The 21719-nt window shown below is 44.3% G+C and overlaps 1 protein-coding gene across 1 annotated transcript in view; it reads left to right on the top strand.

Moving 5' to 3' along the window:
• LOC306961007 (echinoderm microtubule-associated protein-like 6) overlaps nt 1-21719 on the top strand; it is a 77466-nt gene that overhangs the window by 11357 nt on the left and 44390 nt on the right. The window contains exons 8-12 of the mRNA XM_079553616.1: nt 2566-2703; nt 5572-5894; nt 6368-6577; nt 16089-16256; nt 19809-20019. Of these exons, the coding sequence (XP_079409742.1) occupies nt 2566-2703; nt 5572-5894; nt 6368-6577; nt 16089-16256; nt 19809-20019 (1050 nt within the window). The remainder of the gene's footprint in view (nt 1-2565; nt 2704-5571; nt 5895-6367; nt 6578-16088; nt 16257-19808; nt 20020-21719) is intronic.

The following is a 21719-nucleotide window of genomic DNA, read 5'->3' as shown; positions in this document are numbered from 1 at the left end:
TGCACTGATGCCATACTCTTTCCATTCCTGGATGGTGTGTTTGACTGTACTTTGAGTGATGTTCAAAGGTTTGGAAATCTTTAATAACCTAACCCAGCTTTATACTTCTCAATAACTTTATCCCGGACCTGTCTGTGTTCTTGGACTTCATGATGCTTCTGCTCCACAATAGTCTCTTAACAGACCCTTTAGACCATCACAGAGCAGCTGTGTTTGAACTGATATTAGATTACACACAGGTAGACTGTATTCAGGGCCGTATCCAGGATTTAAAAAAACGTGAGGTCCGGATAATTCTTTAAGTGGGGGGGTCTGGGGGTCCTCCACCAGGAATTTTTTAAAGATTCAGATGTAATTTCCTGTATTTTAAGTGATCAAAAACACTTTCTTAAACTGTTTTCAAAAAATTGCTTTTTGTTGCACTTTTGGAGACCGTTTGGGAACACTAGGAAGCCTGAGTGAAGGTAGTGAGTGGATGGTGGTTGGACATGCAGATCGCGCAGGCTGGTTGCCTCGCTTCCATGAGTCTATCCCAGGGTAGCTGGGGCTACAATTGTGGCTTATCACCACCAAGTATAGAGTGAATGAATAATGCACGAAACTGTAAAGCGACTTGGAGTGTCTGAAGAAGCGCTATATAAGACTAATGCATTATTATTATTTTCCTGTATATTACAGCTTTACTGACTAACAGCACCACCCAGTTTTGGAACAGTTTGGTCAAACAACAAACCATAGCAAAACTTAACACAATTCTTTACTCTAACAGAAGCATCAACCCTCACCTCTCAAGCTCACTCACTGTCAGATAAAAAAAAAGAAAAAAAGAATGCTATTTAGCTTTAATATAAAGCTTTATTACAGTTATTTCAAAACCAACAAACAAAATTTCAACAAAATTCTGGACTGATTGACACTAGGACTAAATCAGAATCAGAGTAGGGTTTATTGCCATTGTTATGAACAAAACACACAACTAGGAATTTTACTCAGACTATACCAGGACTATATACAGGACTGGACTGAGACTACAGGACTAAACCAGGTCTAAACCAGGACTAAACCAGGACTATTGAGGACTGGACCTGGACTGAATGAGACTGGACAGGATTAGGATTAATGTCAAAACCCAGTGTGTCAAACTTTGAAAGAACCTTTAGTGAGACGCTGTGGATGCCAGCTACTCTTTCTCTCTCCGTTTCTTCTTCGTGATTCTCTCTTTTTTGCTGTCGACCTGAGGCGGGGCATCAGCAGCTCCCCTGTGACCCCGAAGACTAACTTGCTTTGCTTGAACCTTTTAATCTCTTTCTCTGTTTCATTGAGGGGGAAATGTTAGGACCAGATAGACTGTGTCACAAAAAATAGCTTAGTGTGGGTCCCAAACATTTTGGAGCCATGTACTGAAGCTTTATAGTTTATTACAAAATAAAATATCGATTTAATATCTATATCCATTATTACAGTGAAGCAGGTTTTCCACATTTTTTCCCACACATTTTAGCTCGCCTGAGTGATAGGCAATAAGAAAGTCTTTTTTGAAAACGAGGTTGTGGGTGTGAATGGGTAAAGCTGAGGGTTTTGCATGGTCCCAGTGACCAGCTCATTCTGAACATCAGACACTGGTTTGGACTCTGCGCTCTGACCCCGCCCCCTCTGCGTCTCCCTCACTGTCAAACCACTGGTAGCTACAAATGTGAATGCGCTGGTTTAAGCTCTCATTAAAGCGAAGGTCATTTATACGCAGGACATTACAATCTTTGCACGTGACAGATACAAAGCCACGGGGAGAGCACTGATGAGCCCGCGAACGCTGCTCCTTCTCCCCTCGCTCTTCGGATCATAATGAGGTTCGGTTTTAGAGTGGACACATTTAGGTCCAGATTAGAACAAGCTCATCTACGTCTGAATTAGAAGGCTCTTCCGCCTGTATTCAGAAGCACGTGTTTACAATATTCATTTGCGCAGTAAAGGATTCAATGTGTTAAAAAAAAAAAAAAAGCTAAAATTTTACCGAGGTCTGGACCTCGGTGACCCCAATACCAATGACTCTATTTAGTCATTGGGTCAACATGTGATGATTCAGAAATCTTCAGTAAACTTCTGAAGGTCATTGGTTGCACTAAAAGAAAAGAAACATCCCACTTTTCAAATTTGTATTTATTAAAAAAAATCTAAATCATGTATAAATTTCATTTCACTTCATGATTGTGTGTCATGTAGTGTGTGTCGGTCACATACAAAATTCAAATTAAATATATTTATGTTTATGGTCCATAGCGTGGCAAAATGTCAAAAAGTTAAAGGGGGGCCCATACTTATGCAACCCACTGTATTTACTTAACTAAAATTGTTCTTTTTGTATTCTTTTAAAAGTATTACAAAAATAGGATAAAAAATTGTAAATCAATGTACTGAGTGATGATAATTATTGAGCTAAAACATTTTTTTTCTTTTATTGTATTTTGTGTGTTGCTGCTCATTATGAAATATGTTCCATAATACAAAGCTGCCTTTCCTTGCCCTCGCCCTGCCCCTGTGCACTCTCCCCCTTGCCCCGTCCCTCAGGCTGTGGAGTTTGGTGGAGCACCGGTTGATTGCCCGCTGTAATGTGAGTGAGGGAGTGCGCAGTGTGACCTTTAACCCCGATGGCTCCGTCCTGGCCCTGGGCTTGAAGGACGGCTCCTTCACCGTGCTCCGTGTCAGGTACCGCCCATTTAGCCATGCATCCATTAACTATCTGTTAATCAAAACAACTTTATTCATAGAGCATGTTTAAAACAGCCAAAGCTTACAAAAGTGCTGGACAGTCAAAGAGCAAGTACAATGGGAAAAAAAAAAACATACACAAAATTACAAACGAAGCCAAGTGTTTCATTAATTGGTACAGTTGAAAATGTGTCTTAACTTATATTTGTTTTAGTGTTGAAGAGATGACGAGCATTCAAACTAATTATAAAAGACATTTATTTCTAAATAAAAGTATAAGCTTTTTTCCATCGGAAAAAAGGTGGCTTCCCCTCTTCAGGTTGGTGGAGAGCCCTTGCCTCAAGTGGGAATGTTCAAGAATCTCGGGGTCATGATCACGAGTGAGGGAATACCCGCGGGAAAGACTGTCTCCCTGTGTCTGCATAGGTTTCCTCTGGGTACTCCGGTTTCCCCTATGACTAAAAACATGAGCAAATTCTGACCATCAGCCTGGCTCCACATCATGGAGATGGGTCCCCGGGTGCGGCACTGCCTTTGCCCACTGCTCCTTATGGGTTGCCCAATGGCATCAAAGGATGGATCAAATGCAGAGGACAAATTTCCCTACAGGGACAATAAAGCACACAAACAAACAAACGGGTACGATTTTGAAGGTCTGAGCCAAGATGGCCGACTCCCGGTATGTTTAGGGTGGGGTCATAATTTAACTTTTTACATGTCCTGACGTGTTCTATGTCCTTGGCCAGTGTCACCTTTGTACAATGACATTTTTTGCGACTGGGCCCCCATTGACTCCATGTAAACTGTGTGTCTGAGGGGGCGCCACTGAGCCATATTTTATTAATTAGGCCCGAGCGCCATCAGGGCTGGCGAAGGGCCTCTTGTAATCGTATAGAGTGCGTGGAGCGAAACGGAGGCACTCCCCCAAAGTGCGTGGAGCGTACAAAACGAGCGTGAAGCGCTCGCCTCCTATCAAACATGCACTAATGCCCTCTTCTTGTCGTGCACGTCCCGTGCACATATAATGCAAAAATCAACATTGTAATTGTACAGAGCCCATTAAAGTCAATGGCCGAAAATACACTGCTCACAAAAACTTAGGGCACACTCACTCAACACAATGTAACTCCAAGTCAGTCAAATTTTTGGGAAATCAGACTGTCCAGTTAGGAAGCCACGCTTATTGTGAATTAATTTCACTTGGTGTTGTGGAAATTAAACAGACAACAGGTGGAAATGAGAAGCAATTAGCAAGATCACTCCAAAAGAGGAATGGTTTTGCAGGTGGTGACCACAGACCATTTCTCTGTCTACATCCTGCTCAGGGAGTGATGCTCATCCAAAATGGCACGTCCATTCGTGCTGTGGCAAGAAGGTTTGCTGTGTCTCCCAGCGCAGTGTCATCTGACCCGATGCCGCTGGAGCATTCCTTAAGGAGAAGCACGAGCACTAACCGCTGTGCCACCAATGCCAAAGAAATGCAAATGTAAACAAAGATACATTGGAGACAAACCACATTTATCAATTTGGTATCAAGCCTATTCATCCCAGGTGTCAAATCACAATATTGTACCAAAAGCCAGATAGATTTAGTAAAGATTCAATAATAAAGGATTGACAAAGTTAATGAGCGAAAAAGGGTCAAATAGTACCACAGCAACGGCTGGAGAGCACGCTTTGAACCAGTCGAAATCGGATGCAGGGGTTTTGCTGCTCAAACTCTTTGGCATTAGAGGACTGTAGTCGAGAAAAGCCACCAAGAACATCCTTGAGAAAAGCCTCAGAAAAGTCCTCCCAGTGGCTGTGGATCCATAGGGGGGATCCGTGGTGCGCTATTTGGACACAGGCCAGGGTCTGATCACCCGCCAACTGGGTGTCTGATGATCAAAGACCCAAAATACCCTACGACCCTTGGTTTATCAATGATGATGTGTCCATTCTACAAAAGGCCTGGTCACTTCTGGTCTTCCGGCTGGTCTTGGGAACAGCAGGAGAAGCTAATCAGCAGACCGCAGAGCTCTGGGACGTGAAGCTGAAGGAGTTCAGCTAAGAAAGGAGGAGCCAAGCCATTCAAGCTTTTAAAATAATCATCCAAACGTTAAAGTGAATTCTAAAGAATGCAGGGAGGGAATGTAATTCATAATTGTAGTCCCTATGCTTCTTCCCTGTTAGAAGGAGGCTGCTGCATTCTAGAACTCCCTGTATACAATTGAGTTGAGACTTGTTAATACCAGCATACAGAGAGTTGCAGTAATTAAGCCTCAACATTACAAAAGTATGGCCTTCTCAAACTGGGAGAAGGGACCTATTGCACTGCCACAAGTCAAATGTTTTTTACTTGCTCCAGCAATGTCCTAATGTGTAGAATGAGCCCAGACTTATTCACCACATCTGCTGCTAAAAGCCTGCACAGTCACTCAAAAAGTAATATAGAAATTGCAGTTGCACGTAAGACCTGAGGTGGCAGTAGCAAGTATAAAATGACAACTTCCATGTAGTCCTCTAAAACTAAGACACCATGATGGATCCTAAGCATATAAAGTTAAGGACAAGACCTAAAATGCTTCCTTGAGGTACCCAACATTTTAACTCTGACAAGTAGGGATTTTCATGGTCAACCGTTTAACTGTTATTAATTACGTAACCGGTTCAGATCCTTTTGTTGTATACACTTAATATATATTTTTATCCAGAAGTGCTTCATTCTTCCAAGTCGACTTTGCTACATAACGTTATTTTAGCGTTTTCACAAAATGTGCCAGATTATAGCAAAACTGCTCATTTACATCTGTAGTCCCCAGGCAAGAGAAAGAAACAATGCAACTCATACAGCAACAAGCACAATATTAAAACAAAACTGTTTAGGGACCTGTCAGAGGTGGTGCACGTGAAGGAGCGCCACGAGGTCATCCATGAGCTGAAGTTTTCTCCGGACGCCACCCTGCTGGCTGTGGGCTGCAACGATGGCTGTGTGGACATCTACGCCACAGCGCAGCGCTACAAGAAGGTGGGGGAGTGCCGAGTTGCAGCTGCAGGGTCTGGCGGAACAGCTGCAGGGGTCGGAGGAGCAGCTGCAGGAATCGGAGGATCAGCTGCAGGGGTCATCACGCACCTGGACTGGTCTGTGGATAGCAGGGTGCTCCTCACCAATGATGGTGGCGGGAACAGAGCTTTCTACAGGATGCCCGGTAAGACCCACCCCTGTCCTGTCCCGGTAAGACCCGCTCTATCCCAGTAAGGCCCAATCTGTTGCGGCAAGCGCCACCCTATCCCGATGAGGCTCGTCCTTGTCCTGTCCCGGTAAGACCTGCTCAGTACCAGCTAGTACCATCTAGCTTTAATGTACAACCGATGCGCCCAGCATGAAGCTAACATAGCATCCTAGTTAGCAATGTTTGAAGTATTTATGTCCTGTTGAAAAACTTTGCTCCTGTCCATGTCTCCTCTCCAAATATATATTCATAATTCAGCATCTGTTAAAGTAATGATGGAGAAATGGGAAAAAGGTTCAATTCCAAAGATGCCATCTGTATCTATCCCCAAACTCCTTCTCAGTACAATGTTTTTGCCGTGGTTTTGAACTTTTTTTTCTTTTGAGTTTGAAATGTGGTATTGTAACAACCATAGTCCGGGTCCTGTCTCAGTCTTGGTTTGGTTTCAGCCGGCCGGCCGGTGGCGCTGGAGGAGCTGCGGGGGCTGCAGTGGATGACCTGGACGGGCGTCATCGGGTCAGAGGTCAATGGCATCTGGCCCAAATACGGCTCAGAGATGGACGTGCATTCGGCTCACGCCAACCTAAGCTCTGCCGTGTTGGCCACAGCACACGGCAATGGGCAGGTCCGGCTGTACCGCTTCCCCTGCACCCGGAGAGGTCAGTGACACACTAAACCCAACAACCACTAACACAACAGGCCAACAGGCAGGTAACAGCTGTACCGCTTCACCTGTACCCAGAGAGGTCAGTGACACACTAAACACAACAACCACTGACACAACAGGCCAATGGGCAGGTCCGGCTGTTCCGCTTCCCTGTGCGTGCAGAGGTCTGTGACACGCTGAAGTGAACACAGGATAAACACATGCTAAAACACGGTAAATACATGCTATAACATTAGCACAACAGGCCAATGGGAAGGCCTTGCTGTACTGCTTCCCCTCTGCCCAGAGAGGTCAGTTACGCACTAAACAGAAGCTAAACACATTCTAGTGACATATTAAACACAGGCTAAAACACTAACAAAACAAGCTAATGGGCAGGTCCCGCTTTCCCCTGCACGCGGAGAGTCGGACTGGGGGGGTAAAGGGTACTGAGTACCCAGGGCCCAGAGCAGGGTACGGGCCTTCAAAGTGCTGCTATGAAAGTGTTCTGTATTTCCTCATAATTTATTTAAAGGATCTGTATCATGCTATTTTAGCCATCCCAAAATAAAGTATAGGCATTTATATGATATGTTGTACCTCTTCAGCACTATTTTTTGTGAGAAATATAAGTATTTTCTGGGGGTATTTTCCAAACGCGGAAGACAAGACGCTTCGATTCAATTAACTCTGCCCCCTCTCTCTGAGCGGATCTGCCCATGCATTATTAGTAAAATAAATATTAATATCACAGTTATAAGGAGACATCTACAACACAGCTTCATAAATGGCTAACACACACGCACACAAGCTAACACGCGTTTTGACTCACCACCGCTCTGTCCTGGCCTCTCCATCACATTGGGGACTCGCGTTGGTTATAAAAGTTAATGCACTTTGCGAAGATTCACCAAACATCCATCAAGAGACAGTCACAGAAAAACATTATTTTGGCTGATAGTCGCTGAATCCCGGAAAGAAATTCCAAATTTAACCGCTATAATAATTTAACACTATTATAGCGGCCTGGGATGTAACTTTATGTGATAAATTACAGTTAAAAATGAGCCGAAATGAGTACTTCCACTGCTGCGGCCGGTGCAGAGTAGAGATTAGATCGGGCCCAAAAAATCAAGCCCGACCCGACCCGAGCCCGCGGTTATAAAGCCCGACCCGACCCAGCCCGAGCAATTAACGTGAATTGTCAGCCCGAACCCGAAACAAACCCGACGTAAATAATTATTTATTTAAGGCTCAGATAGGTGCATCTGCACAGCAGCACCATGTTTGCGAGGTACACGGCTACGCGCACGGCATACGTGCACGCCATACGTGCACGCAGCACGCGGCGCGGAGCAGCTCAATGTGTCTTGTCTCCTCTTTTCCATATCTCTCTCCTCCTCCTTCATGTTTCATAAACATGAAGGAGGAGGCTCTACAAAAGCTACTTTTTACGCAGTAACAGGAACCAAACTGCTTATTTATCCACTGTTAATGAAACGCTGTCCTGAGAGAAAGACTGAAGAGTGATGTTCTCTGTGTGGCGCCGGTATCACAGCCTGACCATGCTGCTTAAACGTGACAACACAGCAGCACGTGCGCCCGCCCCCCGCACCTCCTCCTCTCCCGGACTCCTCTATTTTATATTGCGTATTGCCACATTTTGTATCCAATAGACTCCGCCTATTGCATAGATTTTTATTAGAGATTATAATGACATTAATAAAAAAAAGAAAAAAGAAAAAAAAAAAACTTGAGCCCGACCCGACCCGAGCCCGACTCTCATGCGGGAAATCTCGGCCCGGCCCGGCCCGAATGTTGGGTCGGGCTCGGGCCGGGCTCGGGCTCGGGCCAAAAATCTAACCTCTAGTGCAGAGTGAGGCAGAGCATGCTCTGCAGCCCTCTCTACTCCTCCACTACTCTCCAGTCCTCTCCACTCCTTTTCTTCTCATTTTAAATCACTTAAGTTTCCATTTCCTTTTATTCATTGACTGCCATCAGGCCAAAACAGTGACAAAAGCCACAGGCCGCTCACACTATTTTCAAATTAATTATACAAATGACCTCTGGAACACACAGCCATGAGGCAACATATTGTATGAATTATATAAAGTAAACTAGCGTTTTAAAGCATTGTAATGCCCATTTCAAAATGCTACATTTATTATACCTCTGTCCCCAGTACAACCTCCTGTTTATTGTGATATGTTTAAGGTCTATGTAAAACTAATCATTTCAATAGGCCTACTAAAAGTAGCAATTTAAACATATGTGCAGGTAAATCACAATTAAGGTTAAAGCAGACCTGTACATTTTTGTAACTACAGCCAGTCCAGGTGAAATCTGTCACACAATAAACAAGACCACACAGTATACAGAAAGTATCTTCAATGAGGGTTCTTGAGTCATCTTGAGTCATCTTCTGTAGCCAGTAGTTGAAGTCTCGAACGTTTCGCCTCTCATCCAAAACATTTGTCAGCAAACTAAGGTTCAGCTCAGCCCGCAGCCCAGATAAAGGCCCCAAGGAGTAGTTGAGCTTGGCCTGGCTCCTCCCCTCTAATCACAGCTACTCTCACCTGTGGGTAACGACCTACTCACCCCAGAATTTTGGTCTGCCTTGCCCTATTCTCAGCTGATCACTGCTGATTACTAGCCTATTGATCTGTTGTTGGCTGAGGTGCCGTCTCATTGGCATGACAGCGCCCTGTTGGCTGCCTGCGAATGAGATTAATGTAAAGTGGAGAATGATTAAATCTGATTAAATCCGCCATTCCGGTTCATAGAGAGATTTTCTTTCTTGACAAAAATAGCTTCTTTCACCTCTCGTTCAAACCAACGTTATTCTTTTGCTAAAATTTTGACCTCTCTGACCTCAAAGGAGTCATTAGAGGTTTTGAGGTGGATGTGCACAGCCAACTCACGGCCGCTTGTGCTTTCCCTGCAGTGCTGAAAGACCATTCTGTAATGCTTGTTTTGTTACTCCAATATCATTATCGTTGCATTCTTCTTCGTTGCATCGAATAGAATTAACCACACTGCTTTGTTTGTGGTTCAGAGTGAGGGCCGGCCCTAGCCAATTTGGGGTCATAGGCAAGATTGACCTTTGTCCCCACACCCTACCCTCCCTACCCCCCTCTAAAAGAAAGAGGAAAATTATTTATATTTCTGTGTGTTTATTGAACCAAATTGCATGCTATAGTAGTTATTGTTTTGTTGTTTTTTCCCCCCAATCTTTTTAGACACTTTTTGGATGTGGAAAAGGCTAATTTTATTTCATTTTATTATTATGATTATTAATGTTATATTATGATTATCTATTCATTAAGGAAAAAGGAAATCAGAGAATGTGCATCATGAAAAGTGCACAACGGTTCTATTGGAGGAGAAACCTCTACTTCTGAAGTAAATTTTCGAATTTTCGTCATGATGTTACACGGCTCCCTGGAGGCGTAGAAGGACCATTTGAAAGGGCTCATTTGAAAGATTGAATTCTCTAGATTTCAACACAAAAGACCACAAGTCTCTATCACTTTCTGTTCCAAAGTTATGTCCGAAAATCTGCAATGTTGTAAATGGCAGGAGTATGGGTTCAAAAATTGAAGTGCAATTCACCGCCCCCTCCAGCAGATGGCGGCCACTTTTGCCCCACTTTTCTCTGAGTTTGGTCTTTGGAATGAACTAATTTTTGTCTCGGTGTATTCACTGGTTTGTGGTACACTGGAATCCTGTGTTGTCTAAAAGTCCTCTGAAGTTTCTCTGAGAACCCAGCTACATATGGAAAAGAGACTTCTTCTGGGCTCTGTAGTCTGTCTGTCTTGTTTTTGAGGTCTTCTTGTCCTTTGTGCTTTAGTGAAAGACCAGTTGGGATAGCCACAGCCAAGGCTTTTCTCTCATTTCCTCCTTGCAGAGGGTAGCTTCTGTGGGTGAAACTGGAGAGCCCATTGCACAGCCATGGATCTGACTGTCCTTAGAGTCAGTCTCTTCCTCACTGCTGTGACTGCTGCTGAGGTTGGGACAGATGTAAACAGTGCTGTAAACATCATAAAACACCATAGTGTCATCTGTTTCAAGCTGGAGGAGAGGGATAGCAGTCACTGTCAGAGATAGCGAACAGAGAGAGAGCATCGCACAGTCGCTTTTCTAAGGGATTTATTACTCTACACCACCTCCGGCCGAAGTGTGAGCATCACAAGGGCTTTATCTACTGGTTTGCCTCATGAGCTGAATATGAAACCTCCAGAATCTCAAATTATAAGTTAGCATCGTAGCTAAGGCTAAATAATACTACTCTCCCAAGTGAGCTGAATAAAATACCAGTAGAAATATTTATTACGTTGTTTGTTATAAATGTACGTAAAGCCTATGAAGAGCACCTCACTGTCCCCTCAGAGATGAGAGACACTGTTGTATATAATAAGGCACTTATGCAACAGGTTTGCTGAATATTCTAGGCACAATAAACTGATAACTTCTGCATGTCTATATATTAGTTATCTACGCAGCATGGTCAATTACTTTTACCCCCTAAAACAGCTGAAATGCATTATGTATGCACTGTTCTGAATGTAATGCTCATAACTACCTATTTGTTCTGTTGTGACATTTGAACCCACAAAATGCATTGACTTGCAAAAGTGTGATCATGAGTACGCAGTAAATCACCACCTAAAATATCCCATATAAGTGGAAAGTCTTTGGACCAACATTCAGCGCACACTGAACTGCTGAACCTCTGCAGGCATTGTCTTCTGTGGGTCACAAGAAATGAGTTCCAGGGAAGTTGATCTTCAGTCTGTTCTGTAGTTATGTCGTCTCAACCTGAGGGGGAAAAGTACAGGCTTTTGAATTGATGTTGTTCATACTTCCATACCATAACAGAAAACAGATTTTCAATAAGTTGCTCAGAATACAATGGTCCTGAAACAACCCAAAATACTTTTTTGTCGTTTCATTTGTATTGATACTATCCATTAGATCTGGGATTATACAGTGCCTCTCGAAAGTATTCATACACCTTGAACTTTTGCACATTTTGTCATGTTTACAACCCTAAACATAAAGATTTTATTTTGATTTTTTTACTGAACGTTCACACACAAGTAACCGACAACTGTGAAGTGACAGCTAAATGATACACGATTCTGTTATTTTTCAAAAAATAGAAAACCGAAAACTGGGGCATGCATAAGTATTCATACAGCATGAATGAATACTTTGTGGAACCCCCTTTTGCTGCAATAACAGCAGCAAGTCTTTTGGGGTTTGACTCTACAAGATTTGCACATGTAGAGACTGACATTTTAGCCCATTCCTCTTTACAAAACAGTCAGATTAGAAGGAGAGCGTTTGTGAACAGTAGTTTTCACATTATTCCACAGATTTTCAATAGGATTTATGTCAGGACTTTGACTGGGCCATTCTAACACATTAATATGTTTTTATTGAACCATTCCATTGTGGATTTATCTTTGTGTTTAGGGTCATTGTCCTGCTGAAGGTGAATCTCTGCCCCAGCCTCAGTTCTCTTGCTGAGTCCAGCAGGTTTTCCTCCAAAATGTCCCTGTATTTGGCTCCATCCATCTTCACAACTATTCTTACAATCTCCCCAGTCCCCGCTGAGGAAAAGCAGCCCCACAGCATGATGCTCCCCCCCCGTATATTTGACACTGGGGTTGGTGCACTCAGGACCATGAGCAGTGTTAGGTTTGCTCCATACATAACGTTTTGCATTTGGGCCAAAAAGTTACATTTTTTATCTGACCAAAGCTCCTTCTTCCACATGGAGCTGTGTCCTCCATATGACTTGTAGCAAACTTCAAACGGGATTTCTTATGGCCTCCTTTCAATAATGGCTTTCTTCTTCTACTCGTCCATGAAGGCCAGATTTGTGTAGACACGACTAATCGTTGTCCCATGTACAGATTCCCCCAGCCCAGCGGCAGGACTTCACAGCTCCTCCAGAGTTATCTTGGGGCACTTGATTGTATTTCTTACCAGTGCTCTCCTTGTTTGATCTAATATTTTAGATGGGCGACCGTGTCTTGGTAAGTTCACAGTGGTGCTATACTCTTTCCATTTCTGAATGATGGATTGAACAGTGCCCCGGGAGATATTTAAATCTTGGGAAATCTTTGTCTAACTTAATGCTGCTTTAAACTTCTCCACAGCTTTATCCCTGACCTCTCTAGTGTGCTCCTTGACCTTCATGATGTTGTTTAGTGACCAATACACTCCGACCACAGCTCTGAGGGCCTAAAAGAACAGCTGAAATGATACTTAGAGTAGATTACACACAGGTGGCCTCTATTTAACCGTTAGGCCAAGGAGTGAACATTCTGGAGTCATGAGGAATGTTATGAAGGCAATTTAATGCACTCAGAAAATGCTGTATGAAAACTTATGCACGCCCCACTTTTCACTTTTTTATTTTTTGAAAAATAACAGAATCATGTATCATTTTGCTTTCACTTAACAGTTGTCTGTTACTTGTGTGTGAACGTTCAGTAAAAAAATCAAAATAAAATCTTTATGTTTAGGGTTGTAAACATGACAAAATGTGCAAATGTTCAAGGTGTATGAATACTTTCGAGAGGCACTGTAACTCCTCCCTGGTAAACGCTGACATTTCCTCCTGTCCATCACTTACTCAGTGTCCATCATGTGTTTTTGAACAATTTATTAATTTGTACAAGACATGGCTAATGACTAAAATAGTGAGGAATAGCGAGAGGAGAAGGACAGCTGTACGTGAGCTCACACAAACAATGCTCACTTATAGCAGTAGATTGGTAACTGCTGCTCACCTCAAAACAGAGGTGGGAGACTCGAGTCACATGACTTGACTTGAGTCAGACTCGAGTCGCAATTTTCGGGACTTGAGACTTACTTGACCAAAGCTGCAAAAAGACTTGACTTGACTTGGGACTTGCTGTTTGTGACTCGAGACTTAACTTGGACTTGAGGCCAATGACTCTCAATGACTCGCTGTGACTTTATAGTTATTATTTATTTGAGTGAAACTGTCGAAAGATCGGGATTCATTGCGTAAAAGCGGCGCATCTATGTTTACATATGGTAATTAGCCACATGCGTGTTCGGTTACCCGACACAGCGCTTCTAATCAATACAGCGCGTAAAGGCAGGAGGAAATACGACGTCGAAATATGTGCATTAAAAGTTTTCTAAACAGAGTGAAGAGGTGGAGATTTACGGACAGGAAAATGACGATGCGCAAGAGCTGATTAATCAACAGAGATCTTGGCTTTTCGGTGTTTTAAGGCGTTCACACAAAGTTTACAGCATTTAGTGGTTATTTTACGCATCCGCACACAGCCCAATGACAGCGAGACTGCGGAATCTATTTTGAGCAGGGGGGAATCCGAGTATACAGGGGCTGGGGCATTACAGGGGAACCACTGACAGAAAAACTGCCAGAAACTAACAAAAATAAAAATATTATTTTATATTTATCTTTCAGACTGCAGGGAAAAGCAGCTCATATTTAAAATACTATATTTCATATTTTTTAAGTCGCCCACCCGGGCCCCCTTCCTTAAAATGCTGTCCCAGCAATTTTGTACATAGACTGTTTATTTATAATACATATATTTTGACTGTTGTGTTTAAATATTAATTAGACTTTAAATCCAAATTCATGAGTTTTTAAAAGTTTGATTTTAGCCTAAATTTTCAAAATTACGGTATCTTGAGAAAGCACTTATTATTTTCAAGATTAAACACATGAAAAGTAGACACGCTGGCGTTTGTGACTTGAGGTGACTTGCTGGCTAAAGCAAGACTTGACTTGACTTGACAAAAGCTATGACTTGACTTGACTTGACTTGGACTTACTTGAGACTTGGACCTTCACGACTTGGACTTGACTCGAGACTTGCATTTAGTGACTTACTCCCACCTCTGCCTCAAAGTCTAGTCATCCGGATCAGGACTGGACGCACAGTCACACACTCTTCACAGCTGAGGTCTTCCTCCTCAACGCAAACAGCAGGCTGTGGAACAAAAGCATAAAAGATATATGATGTTATTAAAACATTTAATCACAGATAATTGTAACAATGTATGCAGAATGTATACCGCAAGTTTGATTAGTGTTGAGTGGGCTCACTGGCAAATCTCTGAGCTTGTGCATTTCACCACAGCTGCTTGTAGCTTCTCATGTAGACTTGGAGTGCAGTGAAGACCGCTGTCTGAAAGAGGCAAAGATAAAACATAATGTCATGAATATAGTTTATAGGATTCTACAGGTCATCAGAATCTAAGTCAATTGACTATCCTGTACTTTATTTGAGTTGATTAGAATCTGCACTATAAGGTTTTGAGTGTTTTTGTTGATAACTTATGTACTTTTACTCCACTACATTTCTTCAAAATCCAAGTCTCAAAATAATCATTCATGTCAAATTGATTTTGCTCTATATACATTGATTACTTTGACTGTAACCTCAATGCTAAATGGAATAAATGTGATCAGATGTATTGTGAACTAAATAATTAAATCATTTGGACCATCACTGCTCAATACTAGAATTTAGTCAATTCTTCCACCAGCTGTGCTGGAGTCAAACTTATTGTACTGTCTACAGTACACAACTCCATGTCCCCAAACCCCGGTACTTCAGAATAGAGCCTTGTCCAACTAGGCTAAAGATTTGACTCTGATCCCTTTCCATACAGGTCAGATTAGCTTTACTTTACAGGCCAGATCGTTTGCTGCAGTAGTGTCTGTCTGTCCTGTATAACAGCATTTGCACTGTTTTCACCAAAGCCACAACACAAGCTAACGTAGCTTTATCTTTCATTAGCAAAAGCACTTTCCAACACAAACTTATCGTTTTTATGAATGCACAACGTGTTAATAAGTAAATGCAGCTCACTCAATTTCGAATAGCGCTGTTATCCGTAGCACTGCACTGGTGCTCCCAGCTAGCAGCATGTTCACCCCCAGGGTTTGAGTGAAAAAACACACGACAAACTCGGCCCAGTTGGATAAAAAGTTCTGTGTACCTCGCTGGTGACAGTGACAGTGCCATTGACTGTCCTGTGTAAACCAACAACGACCAAAAAGCAGAAACTAGACTCACAGGCTCACAGCTGCCCGTGCAAACACCAGGCGGTGTGTGCCATAGATCTATTATATTAACATGTGTGCGCTACGCGTTTCCTGGTTGCTTTGTGGGCGGGGCCACAGAGGCACAGAGGCAGAACCACGGGCAGAACTGATGACGTTTTCTGGACGCCGTGTACACATTCTCTTCCAACTGCAAAAAATTAAATGTAGTTGATGCGTGAAACCAGTAGAGGCGTTAACCATGCGGTTTTAGACACAAAAGTGAGATTTTGAATAAGTTTGCACCAAATGTCAAAATATTGACTCAGAATATGGACATGTAGTTAACTGTATTCAACAACTCTTTAGACCGTTTATCAGCAAATAAAAAGTGGATTTGGTGTTTAGTTACTCTTTAAGAAGTTGTGGTTGAATGGTGATACTTTTGTATTCACAGGAGGCAAGTTTAAGAAGTACGTGGGCCATGCGGCGCCAGTCACCTCTGTCCGCTGGAGCAGTGACCTGCAGTGGCTGCTGTCGACGGGTGGTGCCGACCATAGTCTGTTCCAATGGAGGTTCATCCCCGAGACGCCTATGACAGGGGCATTAGAACCGCTACTACAGGGTACACACCTTACTACTACAACTGCAACAGCAAATACCACTACTACTACTGCAGAGATTCCCATGATGGCGGGGACACAACCACTACTTCAGGGTACACTCACTACTACTGCAACTGCAAATACACTGCTCACAAAAACTTAGGGCACACTCAAAAAACACATCCTAGATGTCAATCAATTTGATTTTTTGGATATAAATCTTTATTCATAGTGTGTGTTGAGAACAAAATAACATAAGAATGATGAATGGAAATCAAATTCTCAGCCCCTGGAGGTCTGGATCCAAAATTATAGTCAAAATGAAAGTGACAAATCAGGTCACTGGTTGATCCAAATTCTGTAGAAATTCCTCAAAACGAGTCTGTATCATCCTCAGTAGTGTGTGTGGCCTCCACGTGCCTGAATGCACTCCCTACAACGCCTTGACATGCTCCTGATGAGACCACGGATGTCCTCCTGAGGGATCTCCTCCTAGACCTGGATTAGAGCATCAGTCAACTCCTGGACAGTCTGTGGTGCGACGTGGCGTTAATGGATGGACCGAGTCATGATGTCCCAGATGTGCTCTATTGGACTCTGTCACGTCTGTCACATGTGCTCAGGGTGAACCTGCTCTCATCCGTGAAGAGCACAGGGCACCATTGGCCAATCTGCAAATCGCTGTGTTCTCGGGCAAATGCCATTCGGGCTGCACGGTGTTGGGCAGTAAGCACCGGACCAACTTGTGGACGTGGGGCCCTCATACCACCCTCATGGAGTCAGTTTCTGACCGTTTGAGTACCAACATGCACATTTGTGGCCCTCTGGAGGTCATTTTGTAGGGCTCGGGCAGTGCTTCTCCTGTTTCTCCGTGAACAAATGAGCAGATAGCGGTCCTGCTCATTTGCGGTCCTGCTCATCCAAAATGGACGTGCCATTTTGGATGAGCATCACTCCCTGAGCAACTTCTGTGGGTTGTAGATGCCTCCTCATGATACCTCTAGTGGTGAGAACACTGGACAAATGCAAAAGTGTTCCAAAAATACGGTACAAAGGATGAAGGCAGGGAAATGGTCTGTGGTCACCACCTGCAAAACCATTCCTCTTTTGGAGTGATCTTGCTAATTGCCTCTCATTTCCACCTGTTGTCTGTTTAATTTCCACAACACCAAGTGAAATTGCTTCACAATAAGCGTGGCTTCCTATCTGGACAGTCTGATATCCCAGAAATTTGACTGACTTGGAGTTACATTGTGTTTTTTGAGTTTCCCTGCCTTCATCCTTTGTACCATATTTTTGGAACACTTTTGCATTTGTCCAGTGTTCTCACCACTAGAGGTATCATGAGGAGGCATCTACAACCCACAGAAGTTGCTCAGGGAGTGATGGTCATCCAAAATGGCACGTCCATTCGTGCTGTGGCAAGAAGGTTTGCTGTGTCTCCTAGCGCAGTGTCCAGAGCATGGAGGAGATACCAGGAGACAGGCCAATACACCAGGAGACCTGGGGGGGGGGCGACCGAGGTCAACAACCCAGCAGCAGGACCGCTATCTGCTCATTTGTTCACGGAGAAACAGGAGAAGCACTGCCCGAGCCCTACAAAATGACCTCCAGAGGGCCACAAATGCGCATGTTGGTACTCAAACGGTCAGAAACTGACTCAATGAGGGTGGTATGAGGGCCCGACGTCCACAAGTTGGGCCGGTGCTTACTGCCCAACACCGTGCAGCCCGAATGGCATTAGCCCGAGAACACAGCGATTGGCAGATTGGCCAATGGTGCCCTGTGCTCTTCACGGATGAGAGCAGGTTCACCCTGAGCACATGTGACAGACGTAAAAGAGTCTGGAGACGCCCTGGAGAACGTTCTGCTGCTGCAACATCATCCAGCATGACCGGTTTGGTGGTGGGTCAGTGATGGTCTGGGGAGGCATTTCATTGGAGGGCCGCACAGCCCTCCATGTGCTAGCCAGAGGTTCCCTGACTGGCATTGGGTACCGGGATGAGATCCTCAGACCTATTGTAAGACCATATGCTGGTGCTGTGGGCCCTGGGTTCCTTCTGATGCCTGATAATGCCAGGCCACATGTGGCAAGAGTCTGTCAGCAGGTCCTGCATGATGAAGGTATTGATGTTATGGACTGGCCTGCCAGTTCCCCAAATTTAAATCCAATAGAGCACATCTGGAACATCATGACTCGGTCCATCCATCAACGCCACGTCGCACCACAGACTGACTGATGCTCTAATCCAGGTCTGGGAGGAGATCCCTCAGGAGGACATCCGTGGTCTCATCAGGAGCATGCCCAGGCGTTGTAGGGAGTGCATTCAGACACGTGGAGGCCACACACACTACTGAGGATGATACAGACTCGTTTTGAGGAATTTCTACAGAATTTGGATCAACCAGTGACCTGATTTGTCACTTTGATTTTGACTATAATTTTGGATCCAGACCTCCAGGGGCTGAGAATTTGATTTCCATTTATCATTCTTATGTTATTTTGTTCTTAACACATTGCCCTACACTATGAATAAAGATTTATATCCAAAAAATCGAATTGATTGACATCTAGGATGTGTTTTTTGAGTGTGCCCTAAGTTTTTGTGAGTAGTGTAGTTACCGGCTGTATTGACGTTATTATTGCATAATACTTGTTTTCACCGGATCTATGCGCTGCTAAGGAACTAGCTCCGGGGAAGCAGTTAGCAGCTCGGCTACGGACCTATTTTTTGACATGGCTGATGTTCTCACGTTGAAAACACAGACTCGATACTCGTTGTATTGGGCAGAGAGAGATAATGAGAGGCTGCTTATGAAATGGCTGCTTTTTACTATAGTCTCCCAGGGACTATAGAGCCTCTGCTTCAGGGTACTACTACTTGTGCAAATACTAACTTAGACACGCCCATGACGGGGGCCCTAGGGCCACTACTGCAAGGTACTACTACTACCACTATTCCTACTGAAGAAGGGTAAAGCTACTACTGCTTCTACTGAGACACCCATGACGGGGGTACAAGAGCTGCTCCAGAGTGCTACTAATACTACTACTGTAGTAGTAGGGGTCCCATTTCCCTACAGGGACAATAAAGTATACCATTTATAACATTTGCAGGGTACTATTTCAACCACTACTACTGCAAATATGACTGCAGAGACGGCCATGACTGGGGAGCTACAGCCGTTAGTACAGGGTGCTACTACTACTACTACTACTTTTACTACTGCTGCAGAGATGCCCATTACAGTGGCGGCACGGTAGCACAGCGGTTAGCGCTCTCGCTTCACGGCTAGAAGGTCCCAGGTTCGATTCCCCCCTGGACAGGGCCTTTCTGTGTGGAGTTTGCATGTTCTCCCCGTGTCTGCGTAGGTTAGTAAGTAATAATAGTGTTAATACTAAAATTAAAATGCACTCAAAATAAAATAAAGTGTTTTCACTGCTGACACTGTACAGCTGTTTAATGTCATGTGCTTTCTCCCCGGACCTTGCTGCTGTTCGTCTTGGACATTGCTGCTACATCGGAACTTGCTACCACTCTTGGACATACCCGGACCTTGTGGGTGCTCAGAGGGCTATGCGGACTCCAACAGCGGCGAGTCGGACTCAGATCAGTCCGAAGTCCCGGAGTTGGACTCTGAGGTGGAGCAGGAAGTTCAGACGGAGTATGAGCGGCCGCTTTACAAACAGGACCTGCACCGGACCCACCAGCAGAGGACGCTGCAAAGCTGCAGCCGACAGACAGCTCCGAGCACAGGACTGCGGCTCTCATTTGTCCACGGGTAACGCTTGCCACCCCCCAAATTTTGAGATTTATAGTTTTGTCCCTAACATCTTGGTTTTAAGTTGAGACGCTACACATATTTTACTAAGCGTTTTTTAACACGCTTAGAGAGGTACAGCTCAGGTAGGGGAAACTGTACACAGTACAACTATTAGTTATACACTACCCAAATATGGCCTTTATGGCAGAGTGGCTAGAAGAAGCCATTTTTGAAAGAAAATCCTAAGAAGTCCCGTTTGCTGTTTGCCAGAAGCCATATGGAGGCCACATGGTGGCTCCTGGCAAACAGAAAATGGGACCACCCCCCACCTGAGCTGTTGCTCTCAGCAGTTCATCCAGGGTCATCATAGGCTTTTTGGTAACAGCTCTGGTCAGTGCTGTCCTTGTTCGGTCAGTAAGTTTATGAGGACAGCCGGGTCTGGGTAGGTTTGCAGTGATGCCATATTCTATCCATTCCAGGATGGTGTGTTTAACTGTACTTTGAGAGATGTTCAAAGGATTATAAATCTTTTTATAACCTAACCCAGCTTTATACTTCTCAATAACTTTATCCCGGACCTGTCTTTGTTCTTGGACTTCATGATGCTTCTGCTCCCCAATAGTCTAGACCAGGGGTCGGCAACCTTTAACACCGAAAGAGCCATTTGATCCGGTTTCCACGGAAAAGAAAACACAGGGAGCCGCAAATACTTTTTGACATCTAATGCTGGGTTTACACATAACGACAACAAGTCACGAATGCCAAAAATCCACATTCGTGGCCGAGGATCACGAATGTGAGTGTTCCGGGTAGAGGTTTCACGCTCGGCCACGAACTGTTGCGACCTGTTACTGCGTGTTACGATTAATGGCACGAATTATTACGCATGGTCACGAATATGCGTCCCGCACTGCTGCGTGCAGTGGCGCGCTGCTGCGAGTTATTGGGAATTGTCGCGTTCTGTCAAAAATCTGTCAAGAATTGGGCGAATGTGGACAAGATCGCCTGCCGCGCACACCGGGGTGGAGGCGGAGCAGGGACGTCTCGCTCCGCCGTGCGCCCCTGACTCGTTGGGCTCTTGCCAAATCGGGTTAAACAAAAAGCAAATAGACCAGCTCATCGTCGGGCCTGTCCAAATAGGCCTACTGAAGAAAAGCAATAGTTTTTTTAGTCTATGGGACAGTCACACCAGTTCAACCCGGGTCCTGTCAATGTGTAACACGGGCAAACGCATCAACAAACGCACGCGCTTCATGTCAGATCATGTCAGCCCCACAATTTGGGCTTACTTTACTCCACAGAATAAGCATAAAAACACTACACTCACTGTGCTCTCGATCTCGATCTGGGGATCCGTCGTAGAACTTGCTGTGATTGCAATGATTCTCACTCGTCTGGTCAGTCCTCAGCTCCAGTTGGAAAAACTTTGTAATCCAGAAAAACAGGCGCCTGTCTTCACCTGCCCCGCGCCCGTCACCGCTTGTTTTATGTGTCTAAGGTTGTAAATAAGCCTTAACTTATCCATGGTGTAGCTGCTGGAACCACGCGCTGTTGTTTTGGTGCGAGGCAGCGTGGGAGATGCATTCAGGGACAGCGGGAAAGGCGCACTTCTTACTGTCCCTTTTTTTCCCCACAAACGCAGGAAAATCAGGACAAATATATAACAGTGGGGTTCTCCAGCGGTGTGGCAATAGGGGTGGCAGTGACTGGCTCCCAAA

Source organism: Gobius niger (genome assembly GCF_951799975.1).
Source record: "Gobius niger genome assembly, chromosome: 3".
In the NCBI taxonomy this organism is placed as follows: domain Eukaryota; kingdom Metazoa; phylum Chordata; class Actinopteri; order Gobiiformes; family Gobiidae; genus Gobius; species Gobius niger.
Note: the sequence above shows the minus strand (reverse complement) of the source record. Positions and strands in the feature narration are given on the sequence as shown.